This window comes from Plectropomus leopardus, chromosome 9 (genome assembly GCF_026936395.1).
Source record: "Plectropomus leopardus strain MGB_pleo_1.0 chromosome 9, ASM2693639v1, whole genome shotgun sequence".
NCBI classification, from domain to species: domain Eukaryota; kingdom Metazoa; phylum Chordata; class Actinopteri; order Perciformes; family Serranidae; genus Plectropomus; species Plectropomus leopardus.
The window spans coordinates 10696631-10710049 of NC_142184.1; the positions used below are offsets into that span (position 1 = coordinate 10696631).

Below are 13419 nucleotides of genomic sequence, written 5' to 3' on the forward strand. Positions count from 1 at the left end.
CTATGTGCCTGAATATGCGGTGATTGACTACTCGGTATTCCCAACCAGAGGAACTGAATCAAATACATACGCAGAAACACAATTAAAGACAACATATCCAAGCAAACTTGAGGTGAATGAATTATCCTCACAAGACAGCTCTAAAAGCCTTGTAATCCCCACGGTGAAGCACAAAGCCCATCGTCTCGTGATGAATAGTGGCAGTATCCACAAACACAAGAGGCTGATGCTACACAACAAACATAATTTGAGTGGCCATTTTCTTCACAATGAGGCACATAGAAAATAGGAAAGAACTCCAAATCAAAACTGACATCCAACATGCATGAGTGCATTTAATTGACTTGCTGTCATTGTGCTCTTTCTAAATACAGAACAATCAGTGGAAGCTTTGTGACTGCATTGGCGTTTGTGCACCGAAAACAATTAAAAAATAATAATAAACAAAGGGGGCAAAACTTAGCTGGTTATTTTTAGGAGAGGGAATCTTTTGGACCCTCACCATTCAATTCCAAATCTTTGCTGTCTGGTTCTTGATTGATTGAATAGAAAACGGGCCACAATTTTCATTGTCTTGCACCAGTATACTGTGTGCCAAACTATTCATTGGTGTCCTAATTCCACTGAAGTACAATCTGAAACATAGCTTGCAAATAAGATAAATGGTCCACAGCCTTTTTATTTTAAAAAGTTAACTGAATAAATTAATTTACAAATTAATTAATATGAAAACTTTATGAGAATAACAAAATGAGGGGGAGGCGGAGTGCTCTGCTGTGTTGTAATATGTGGTAATGTCTCCAGCTGTGGAGAGCAGCCGCTCTGCTGCAATATTAGCTGCGGAGAAAGCCAAGATGCTAAGTGGGTGCCGGGTTTTTTGAGGTGAAACAGACTGAGCATTAAGTTATTTTGTCACAACAGAGTTGGTTTAGGTTGCTTTGGTGCTGCAGTGTGCGTTGGTCAGCTGGTCTCATTTGTTTATGTTACTCCTGATCACTGCTATGCTTCTTTAAATATAGTCTTTGGGTCTTTGGCATAAAAAGTATTTACAATTTACTTCATGTTATTCTCGTAATTTACAATTATTTAGAGATTATCAAAACATTTTGTAACTGCTGCTTTTTGTGAAGTTGATTGAAAGGCAAACTCTGGAGTGTGTGGGGGTCTGTAGACTCTTCTGCATTTTCCTGGAGGCTGAATTACCCCTTTTTCATAAACATCATATTATTCAGAAACATTTAGAAAAAGTTCTCTGGCCATGTAAGTTACAAACAGTCAGAAGATGGTTTGTTTGCTAGCTGTGGCATTCTCCTACAACAGCCCTTGGTTCCCGCAGAGCCTGAGTCCATCTCATTTAAATCCATGCGGCTGTTGGCACGTATGTCGGTCTCTCTGTGTGTTGATGTCGGACAGTGTTTCAGTGCTGTTGCTTGTATGTGTGCATGTCACGCATACATACTCACTGAGTGATTAATAGATGCTGGTCCTATAAATTATTGTGGCCTATTTATTGTGCATACTGTCCATTTGAAGTTCAGGTTGTTTTGTTTATGTCTATTAAATGCAACTTTAGCCAACATCTCACTGTTGCTACCCTCATTCATATTTTAACAAAGCTACAACTTACATCAGGAACAAAATATTCCTAAAAAGCTGGAGATAAGAACAGAAGTGAAGAAAGTCGACGCCATGGAGGCAATACACTGTCTAGTCATAGGTGTAAACTAGCAGATTTTTCAGAAAGATTAGCACACTGCAATTAATTGCAAATTTTAACCTGTCCACTAAAAAATCTTTGGTTTAACTGGGCTGAAGAATAGGTTGTTTGCACCGTCTTAGATTATTTTACTCTACATTTTCTATTTCAACACATTTAAAAAGAAATGTTTACCTTTTCTGCTGATTGCGAAGTCCCAAAGAAGATGGGGATGAAGGCGAGCCATACAATGCAGGTGGTGTACATGGTAAAGCCGATGGGCTTGGCCTCGTTGAACGTCTCGGGAACCCCTCTGGTCTTGATGGCGTAAACTGTGCAGGTAACCATCAGCAGCATGCTATAACCCAGCAGACAGATGAGGGAGAGGTCTGATATATCACATTTCAGAACACCACGGGCCAATTTAGGATTGGCCGTACGCTGATCCTCGTAGTCGATGATGGCTTGTGATGGGTCAACACCGAACCAGATGCACACTCCGAGGAGCTGCAGTGATATCAGGCTAAATGTGATGACTAACTGGGATGCTGGGGAGATGAATCGAGGGGCACTGACCGACATCTTGCCCTGCTCAAAAATCCTGTAGATCCGATTTGTCTTGGTCAGCAGGGCTGCGTAGCTTATACTCATACCCAAGCCCAAGAAAATCCTTCTTAGGGAGCAAATAACCACATCAGGAGTGGAGATCATGAGGAATGTTGTAGCGTAGCAGAGAAAGATACCAGTCAGCAGCACATAGCTCAACTCTCGACCTGATGCCTTAACAATGGGTGTGTCATTGTAGCGTATAAAGGTGACGACCACAAACACGGTGGCCATGATACCCAGCACAGCGATAAGGACAGGGATGACCGCCCATGGAGAGCTCCACTCCAGCTTGACAATGGGAATGGGATCGCAGCCAGTGTGGTTCGCATTAGGCCGCAAATCAAAGCGGCACATCTTGCAGGTGTAAGTGTCTGCCTGATACTGGTAACCGTCACAATTCTCACAGTGCCAACAACATGGAATTCCCTTAACTGTCTTCTTGCGCTGGCCAGGGCGGCAGGGTTGGCTGCAAATAGAGGACGGGATTTCTTGTGTTGAACCAGGCCACTGCATGTCATTGATCTGGAGAGAAAATGATAGGAATGGGGGAAAAATACAGAAATTACCAGTTTATTCCACCTCTGTATACAGCTTTAGAAAAAAACTGAGAAACCACTTCAAATTGTTCTTCAGTCAGTGTCTCAACGTGGATGGGAGCCATTCCATTCCAACACATACGCACATCATTTATTTGACTGAATAAGGTACTGAATAAGTGAACCACTTTAACCAAATATTATTTAACAAGGAAAAGATTTTTAAAAAAGCACTGCTGTGGTCATTGCTGTCTTCTTGAATAAGGACCAGCTGGATTGAAAAAACAGTGCCAATGGTACCTCAAAAATAACTGGAATCAAAAAGTAACTAGTGACCACGCCAAAAGAAATGAAAACAAAAGTCATTCAGAGTTTGAAAAGAAGAACATTAATACTGTGCTGTATAGAAAGTGAATATGATTTTTTTTATTTATTAATATTGCATTATTTGGGGTCTGAAAACTGCCTCTTTTCTGTTATTTTGACCAGCTGTTATTTTCCACAAATGACTGCTCTATATCAGCAGTTACCAATAAGTCCAGCCATAGGGTCCTTATTTCCCCTTAGTTATTAGTTTAAGGTCTACACATTTAATAAATTACCCCATTACCAATTTTATTTACAAAAAATGTAAATATCACGTTGGCTTAAACACAAAGAAATAAAACAAACTGCAAGAGTAAACAGGAATGACACTTCAAAATAAAAGCTTTATGCTATAAATTCACTTTACATCAAGATAGTGTTTTTGAGAAACTTGACATGTTCATTGGTCATGTTTGGTCCACTCAGAATGGACTTGCGACCCACTTTTGGACTACAACCCACCAGTTGGGAACCACTGCTGTACATCACACTATTTTATTTAGATTTTGGGAATGTTGTCAGTAGTTAGTTAGTTAGAATAAAACAAAAATATTAATTGTAGTTAAACAAATAGCTATAAATAGGTATACTAGAGAAACTGATGACTTTGCAGCGGTCTCCTATGTTTTTTTCAGAACTGTATACTCACATGCCTGATAACCAATGAACAAAAATATTGTGCAATTATTCAACATTATTACATTTGGACAAGCTCATAATCAGAATTAAAGAGCACCGTTAAGGGTCAGCAAAAACTTGAACATAATTTACAACATATTGTAACACTAGTTACATAAATAGCTTTCTGCATAATGCATGAGGATACAATTCAATTAACACTTGGTAGATTAGTTTACACAGGAGTGCATGATTGAATGAACAAACTGTAAATGGGATATTCACCACATGAAAGCTGCACTCTTTTTATCAAGACATCATTGTGTAAACTCATCGAATTACAACTCTACAGGAAACAACTTTGCCGTTTAATTACTTCCAAGCGATGTTGCACTTACTGGGGGAAAGATAAGTAAATAGAGTGTGTGTGGCTCTGCAGTCTCAACACTGCAGTGTCATGTGCCTGTACTGTTGCTCTGACGTTATTTATTTTTATTACAACACGGTTTGCTTAAGAGGCCTTATTAAAGTAAGATGGGGTGCGGAAAGGGATAGGGAATATTCAATTATTCAAATAAACATCTGGATGATTTAGGTGATTGGTTTTGGGTCTAAAAAAATGTCCATATGGCGTTCTTGATTTTCCTTGGAGATCTCTGCCATGCAGGTGATGCTGATAAGTTGATCTGTGTGCAGCAGTAACTCAAAAACTTGATGTCTACAATAATCTTGTACCATACCCACAGTAAGTGCATCAACAAAATAAGAACGCCTGGGGGCTCATGTATAAATGATACATAACAACAAAAGGATGCATACTCATTGTTTTTCACAAAGTTTAAAATTGAAAACAAAGAATTTGATGTCAACACATAGGAAACTACAGGTTCTGTGCCTCATATATTAGGGTTGGATACCGTTCACATGTGAAGTGATATTTGGTTCCGGTACTTTGGTATTGATCGCCAAACATACCTTTTTTTGGTACTTTACTTTCTCTGTTATAACAAAATTTAGTTTTTGAAAAGCTGCAGGGGTGAGGTAGTAGACTACTAAGGCAACTATTCTCCTCTGCTCTTTTCTAATCTTTTCATTGTGGCTTTGGGGAACTTCCGCCTCCTGTCTGAAGGTAAACCCAGCGGCTTCATGGAGCTCTGTTGCTGGCCTTGGAGCTTTATAGCTGGCTTCCAGGCTTCAGGATGCTTTGCAGTACTTCCCCCTCCTGTGTAAACCCTTCACTCTCATCCAGATGTGCTTTCAGGTACCTGCATTTGGCACTGATGGATTTAACGCAAATTGCAACTTGGTAATACTGACGTAATTTGCTCAGTACTTTCAAAAGTACCAACCTCAGTACCCAACCCTACCATGCATATGTTGAAAAGGGAACTATTACCGTATCGTGAATAAATGTCAAATAAGATTTTGGACTATCTTTGCAAGCACTTATTAATTTCCAGTCATTACTCAGTTTTTATATATGCTTATAACTTAAATGGTGTGTCTTGTCCGTAGTATATGCTGCTGCAGAGAATGCTGTTTCAAGTATGTGGAGTATGTACTGTAATAGTGACACAGAATCTTGAGTCTTGAAGGTTAATGCAAACAGATGGCTTTTTACTCCCTTGGACCTTCTTATATTGGCATGGTTAGGGGTGAAAATCTTGTGGAAATACTGCACAACACACACTGTATTAACCTAAAGCATTTGTTAGGCTGTATGTTTATAAATTCTAAAGGTATCCAGGTGGAGGGTGATTAATTATTAACATTATTCAGTTGACTGTTGCCCTGTAAAAGCCAGCATGAGCAACATGCATTCAACATGAGCTTTGATAACAGTCATAAGAAGGTGAACACATGAAGTTCTACTATGTGAAGCAATAATAGTGCTGTACATGTTATATCTAATTGTAAAGAGGCTGCTTTGGCAGTGTTGAAAGAAAATAAACTCAGATAAGAATGTATGTCTTTAGATTACTTTGGCTTTTGTCCTAACTGATGAAGGGAAATGTTCCTCCGTTCAGTGCCTTTCTTTAAGACCATGGTTATAACATTGATCTTTCATGTTGGTGAAACTAAAAATTGTAGGTTTATTTTTTTATAAATATATTTTTTTTATGATTTATTTATTGTATGTTTTTCTATTTTCTTGTCAAGACTAAATGAGTTCAATTAGTAATGAAACACTAAACAGCCATATATGGGATGTCGGATGAATGGCTGATTGTCAAAGTCTGATGTGGATATTGAGCACAATCACTAGCATAAAGATCTGGCACTCACATTATTAGAAAAGTCAAGCATATGAAAAGTAAGAGTAGTATTTAAAATATCCATACGTTTAAGTGGAGATGATCTGTCCAGTGGCCAATGATCTTGTATTCTGTGGTGTTATTCGTGATCTGGTATTGGTAGATTTCGTAGCGACCTGGGGCGTCTCCGTTCACGTTGAAGACCACCGGGGTGCCAGCAATTCCTGAGTATGAAAGGGAATAAAATGTTATAGTTGTTTTAATAAAAGGCAAATTGTAAAGTAAAACTGAACTCCAGGGTTGGACAACACAGCACAAACTCAAGTAGTTCCCATAACGCTCTGAGATGAAATGAGGCTGCAAGGGGACCTCAAGCTAATGCTGTTATAGTGTTAATGATGGGAGCAAAATAGATGTTGACAGCCATGTTGTCCTGGTCCTTTGAGGAGGGCCAGCGCTGCTGTCTGTTCATGTTCCCATATCATTTCACACTCCTTCATTCTGCTTATTGCCCCATTGCTTGTTATCTACAAGGTCCCCACTCGGAGTGCTAACGAATGACGGCATTGATTTTGATTACCACTTTGAGGTCTCTCTCATCCCCCTGCTTCCTGTTTCTGAGCCAAGCTACAACCCCCCTCTCCGGCTTCACAACTTGTTATAAAATTGTGGTGTGAGGGAACGAGGATTCACAGATTTAGTGATGAGAGCCCACCGCAGAGCATCTCTGAGGAAAGGACCATTAATAGCATAACCATCTCTGTCTATTTGCTCCAACCAAATGTGCTGTCTCTCCAGCAATGCGATTCCCTAATACTCAGCAATTCTGTAACATGTTGAAAGTGGGGTTGAAAAGTCAGGGAAAAAAATTGCACTTAGTTAACTTGCTGCTGAAATGTGTTTTGGATTGCCCACAGTCAATATTTGGATGTTGTGTACAGTATATTCTAGAGCTACATCAAAGGGATAAGAGTGCAATTTTCTGTAACAGAAAGAGGATATTCTTCATGTTTGGACCTCAGACTCAGTGTTTTTCAGCATTTTTCAGAGTTAATCATGTTCCAAAAGTATTGAATTCACTCTTCTTTGTCATAAGAATAAAAGGAATTATTTATGTGTGAGTGTGTTGTTGTTTCCCTGTGTAGGTCACCGTATTGATTGTTGTTTGAACCTGTGAGTCAGATTTGGAAACCTGTGAGTCAGGCTTTGAGACCAGACGGTTTTTTTTTTTTACTCCCTCCCTGCAGATTTGTGTGTGTCAGAGGTCTGATCAGAACCCATAGGACTTAACTGCATTAGTATAATCCTGCTGCATTATCTAGAGGACATGTCCAAGACAACTGCAGGCAGTCATGTAGAATTATGAAAACTTTTCTTGCTGATCTCAGCAATACAGGGAATTGAGTGGGATGTATGTTTCTCCTGATTTGATTGCCTTAATCGATTAGTTTCACCTCTAAACTTTAGCAAGTTTCATGCACATCCAGCAAAAATGAACAAACTGCTTGTTTAATAACCAGGTCACATTTCTGAGGGTACACAGCACATGATAACTCCTATGAAAAAAAAACATGCAATCCAGGAAAACACGGGAATTAGCCTCACAGTTGTATGCCTCCACACCACTCAAGTTGCAGTTAAAGTGAACATCCATGTCTGTCCAGACTCATGTGAAGCCATAACACTTGACAATGCTTTAGATATGAATGTTGCTGCAAACAACAAACGGTAGCACAGAAGATCTATACAATCAACACAGTATCAAGATGGACACCTAAGATTAGTGTCACCAATTCAGTATCTGTCCAAATGTCTCCCCTCTGTTCCTGAGTTATGGCATCAAGTAATGGCCAGAAAAATATTTTTTCAGAATATTAATGCTGTTTTTGCCAAATTTGTAGAATATCCCTTATGGGACAAACCAATGGGATGGACAACCCAAAAACGTAATGCCTCAAGCCATGGCTGTTGCTGGCTCTGAGGCATAAAAACATCATTGACTCTCATGAACTGCAGCTCTGCCCAGATGCACCAAAAATTAAATGGCCTCAGTAAAATTTTCTGTTAATTATAATAGTGTGTGTTATTGCTTTGAGAGCTAAATCAACAAAGCTGCACGGTGGAGTTGACAAAGAACATGTGTTCAGAGCAGTGTGTAGATACTGTATTATTACAAACATACAACTCCAAATTAGATGAGAACAAATAAATCTATATAAACATGATTCATTGCTGTGAAATTGTTGAACTTTATTGTTTGATTATGAGCAGTGACTGGTCTGCTAGTTTACGTTCCAAGTCTGCTAATGTTTCTTCTCGGTTTTCAGGCTGGTTTATTGAAGGCGACACATTTAAAGCTCCTCTTTGCTTCTCTTAAGAATTGATAATGCATTCAAACAAAACAGCAATTTGCAGAATGTCACGGTTTCAGTTAAAAAAAAATCACCCTCCAACTCCATTAAAAGCCATTAGCCAAAGCCACGAGAATCTAATGTGTTTACAAATGCATAAAAACTGATCAAATCCATACACAGATTGTGCCGTTGAACTTTAAAAGTGCTGCTTTTGGTGAACTCTTTGATGAAGGCATTTGCTACAAACCTAATAATACAAGCAGAAGAAAACAGAATTACCACGCTTTTCTCATAAATGCAAAGCAGCGATTAGAAAAAAAAAAAAAAAACGAGATTCAGAGCTGTCGGACCCTGCAATTTATTTCTATTGTAAATGGAAGCAGAGCCTTACATGGTTATTAGTCGTTCAATTGGGCAGAGTTAAGGGCCAGTGCTGGGGCTGATTGTCTTTTCAGCGTTCTCTCTTTTATAGCACTGACCTCAGGAACAGTTTAGTCTCCCAAACTCTATCACACCCTCACAGTTTGCTCTTTAATATTCCTACTTTCCCGACAGGCAGGATCCATTATTAAGCAGTATACATATATGATCCTGAGAGTGAGTGCTTCCTCAGGTTACATCCTAGTTAAATTAGTAATCAAACCTCATGAAAACAGGCAGATTGAAACGCAAACTCTATATTACAGCCAACCTTTAATCACAACGCTTTTAACACAGCTATAACTATCAGTTTTACGTCTTGCAAGGTGACTTTGTAAAACAAAATTTCCTCAGGAAAACAAGCATTAACCCTTTGTAACCCAGAGCAACATCACTTTCCTTGAGCTGCTTTCAGATGCCTTTCAAAAGTATTTAAACTTTTGAGCTCTACGCAAATTGGTGGGATTTCTTTCAGAGGCATGGGAAAGAAAGGCAATGAGCAACTTGGAAAGAAATGTTCAAAAACTCTAGCTTTAGCTTTAAAAATTATTGTTAAAAAGGCTAGGGGAAAAGAAGGCAAAAAGCTCAGGAAAAACTTCATTTTAATTACCATAAATACACAGTAGAATTATGTTTCAGCATTTTTAAGCATTTTTCCAGGTCATTTCTTTGTTGTTTTTTTTTTAACTTTCCTTTCTTATGTATGGTTTTCATCATAAGGTGGTTCAGGTAATTTTATTGTACTTTTTACAGATTTCTTGCAAATGTTTGGTGATTTCTTCTTTCGTTGCTCATTACCTTCTTCCCCTGTTTTTCATATAAGTCAAACCAGTTTGCTCCAGATTTAATGGGTTAAGTACCACTAAGCATGTACCATTTTTATGAATATAAACAGCAGCAGTTTCCTCAGCATCACTGGGATTACAGTGTTAATGCCATGCATCAATACGTATCATCTACAGTATCTGTATGGGTTTCCTCTTTCCTTTTGTCAGCATGGATGAGTGTATACAATTCCCAGAATACACTGGGATCATGTGGACATTCCCGTTGTTTTCCTACAAACCTTTTAAATTCTCCATACCTCTGTGCCGAAAGAGGTAAGGCAGCATTACGGTAATGTGCAGCATTGATTTTTCTAGCCATCCCTATAGTAACCCCATTGGCTTCAGTGCTGACAAGCCATCCAGTAACATAACACCATGAATGAAAGGGTGCATAAAGACAGAGTTTAATCCAGTAACACAAGCCTGCTATACATTAAAGCTTTACTCCAGAGCTGGGAGAATTGATCTGTCTTGTAAAACTAAACAAGTTAAACTTCAGGATAAGACTGTTTCATCTTCTTTTTTTTATTTTACACAAATGAGGGCTGACCTGCTTACATAGTAATAGGCACACTCAGTGCAGGTAAACAATGTTTTGACTTTGAAGATAAGGCCTACAGTAAAACACTATCTCAGTGTTGCAGAGTTTCCTTTCAATATCCATTTGAGATGAAAACTAACTGCTGCAAATAACAAGTGTCAAGTTAACCTTTATTATACCCGACAAAAGGTTACGTTGACTACATTATTAAAATCTATCCATATTTAATGTGTATCTGTGTTTGCTTTGTTCCTTTGCTACTTTGTCTCGACTTTAAAGCTCTCGTACATAAATCTATAAACCATACAAGTCTCTAAAAAGTAAATGCCATATCATGCCTTTTCTTTTAACAGTTTTGTACTTTTCCCTAAATTTAACATCAGTTTAGTTAGCAACAAAACTTAACCCTGTTGCTGTCGTTGCTGCCTGCTATTTTCAACTTACATGCTGTCATTTCCCAAGAAAGGTTGAGTTTAGGTCCTTGCTTCTTTCTGTCTGTTCTTTTTTTTTTCTTTTTTTAAACTGTCAGCAACACTGGATCCTGCAGCAGTGGGCAGATGTTTTACTCATAAAGTTCCCTTACTGTTCTCATTTACTGCAAATTATTCCTGTCATGTACTTGCTGTGGTGTGACTGCCGACACCCAAAAATTCCACCATGTAATTGTCATACAGATAAATGCAGCCTTTACTGTATAATCATTTGTGAGGGTGGAAAAGGTTCGGGACTACGTCACACTGCTTACATTGCATTCTGCTTGATTGCATGAACACTTTGACCCTCTACTCATCTGATGTATAATTACCCAAGTTGTTATAAGCACTAATGCTGACCTGAGTTAGACCCCGTTGTGCGTACATTTACATTATTTCTTTACAAGCCAGCAGGTTAAATTTGTGCGCATGCCGCTTTCATGACCTCCTTATACATGTACCTTCTCTTGCAAATGCAGGGCTGTAATTAATTTTCAAAGTTTCAAAGTGCATCTTACTTGTTGCTATGTTATAGTGTTACATTTGTAGAATTGTACATGTGTTGAGACAGTTTAGCAAAACCTTTCCACCTTTACATCAGTTGCTACACTCTTTAGCTGAATGTTTTATAGTGTGTATCCTCTAAAATATGTCCTAAAAGCAGTCATCAAAGATGAATAGCAGAAGATAAACAATGTCAGTGTCTAAAACAATTAAGCTTACAAAGATATTCTTGTGCAAAATCCTATTGTCATAACAATAGGAGACTATTGTCATAATATGTAAATCATTTAGGCACCATACATGTGCTGATACAGGAAGAGAACAAGTGCAAGCCAGTTGTTCTGTATTTGAATGTTCTAGTTGTTCTTACCCAGGATAATGGGCAACAAATGGTACAAAATAATGTACAGCTTTGGCTATAAAACGGTGAATTTTAACATTTCTTTGCTAACACTGGCGCGCTTTCATACTTGAAATGTTTTTGCATTGTTGTGATACAACAGCAGTTAATGCAATTGTCATATAAGGTTGTAGTAGGAAAGTAGTAGGGAAACTGTATTCAAAATCCAACTTACTTTTGTAACAATGCAAATAACAAAAAAAAAAAACAGGCCTCAAGAGTGTGTCATATGGCTAGTTCTTTCCTTATCACCAGACTAGTAAGGTTGTTTTTTTAACCTTTGCTTTCTTCCTGCAGTCTTCCTCAGAAGAGTCAGGTGATGTTGTGATGTGTCCTGTCAGCTGTTTTATACAGGTTTGGTCATCGTGTCAGGTCTGACATATTGAACAGATTTCACCTTTTCCAGTATGTCATTGACATATCTCTTTCAGAAAGTGAGTCTGCATTGTGCAGGTGCTGTTTTTATTGCCTTTGAAAAAAAGCCAAAGCCAGAGTCATTCGGCTAGAGAGCAACAACCACCACTGTTGGATGAGGGAGGCCATTAAGATTGCGAAACAGGCCCCAAGGACAGTAAACCTGACAGGATGACCAAATGTATGTAAAACAGCTGACAGGATATGTCATAACAACATCATGTGACTCTTCTGGGGAAGACTGCAGGAAGACAGCAGTTGAAACAGGTCAAGGTAAAAAAAAAAAGTACTACTAGTAACTACGAGTCCTGAGTAACCCTGAGGCTACTCAAGGTATACTTCACAGCTCAACAAAAGAGATGAGTCCGTGGGCAAGTTGAAGGGCAGTGACTGAGGTGACTTTTGAAATTGCCTCAAACCTTATTTTAAATTTCTGTTATAAAATTTCCTGTTAATTATCGGCCAATAGACACACAAAGACTCTAAATCTGCAATAAGCTCTCGTAGTGGATGCCAATTTGTCATATGATGTAGAAAGTAAACATCACGATCTTGTTTCATTTTCTGAGAAAGGCCGATGAAAGAAAAATACTCATTGAGGGACTGACTGAAGTTACAGAAGCCAGACAGGAAGTGAAATTTGTCTCCCTATACATTTTAGATGTTCAGGTGATGCTTTTTAAGAGAATGACTTGGAATGGGTCACAGCTTTGCAAGCTTTGTTGTACAGAAGTGTATTTAAGTCACACTTTGCTCACTGTACTGGCCAGTTACACTACATTTAAAGGCTTTTCATATTCGGTATGATTGATCTGTAGCGTGCCTGAATACGAGCTCGCCCTGTCCACTCCCAGCTCTCAGCTCTCACATTAGTAATGTTGAGTATACTCGCGTCATCATCTATGTGACATTTTTGTTGAACTACAGTTTAGAAAAGGGGGCCCCAGGTGGACACTGCTGGCCTGTGAACTGCATCAGCGGGAAAAGCTGCAGCAAGGTGAAGCTCTGCTTCTGACTGGAGGCTGAGGCACTGCTGTCAGGCACGGAGCTCTCTGCCTCCCCCAAGGCTCTGACTGTAGGTTGAAGGTGGCAGTAAAGCCAGGTCTGGGTCTGTCTGCGGCAGGCTGCACTGTCATCTAATATAGAGGCATCAGTGTTAAATTGAGACAGTTTCATAACTGCTTAAAAACTCCTTGTAGTCACGTTACATTGCAGTCAACTTTAGTGTTTTAGTATGATTGGTGCGCACCGTAGCAAAGTGGACATAAACCGTACTCGAGACCACCTTTTCAAGTGGACATTGTGCACTGATCCGTGCCCTGGAGTTCACACCAATCAAATGAACTGGACTTTAGGGTCAAGTGTACTCTGATCCGTGCCATGTCCCTGGTGTGAAAGCCTTGTAA

At 39.0% G+C, this 13419-nt stretch overlaps 1 protein-coding gene and 1 long non-coding RNA gene across 3 annotated transcripts in view; one reads left to right on the plus strand and one right to left on the minus strand.

Moving 5' to 3' along the window:
- LOC148188687 (uncharacterized) overlaps positions 1 to 13419 on the plus strand; it is a 252520-nt gene that overhangs the window by 90276 nt on the left and 148825 nt on the right. The gene's annotated exons all lie outside the window — the stretch shown is intronic.
- LOC121946929 (metabotropic glutamate receptor 4-like) overlaps positions 1 to 13419 on the minus strand; it is a 236733-nt gene that overhangs the window by 15466 nt on the left and 207848 nt on the right. For both annotated transcript variants that reach the window (XM_042491761.2, XM_088081954.1), the window contains exons 8-9: positions 6168 to 6304; positions 1892 to 2827 (exon numbers count right to left, since the gene is read on the minus strand). In XM_042491761.2, the coding sequence (XP_042347695.1) occupies positions 1892 to 2827; positions 6168 to 6304 (1073 nt within the window). The remainder of the gene's footprint in view (positions 1 to 1891; positions 2828 to 6167; positions 6305 to 13419) is intronic.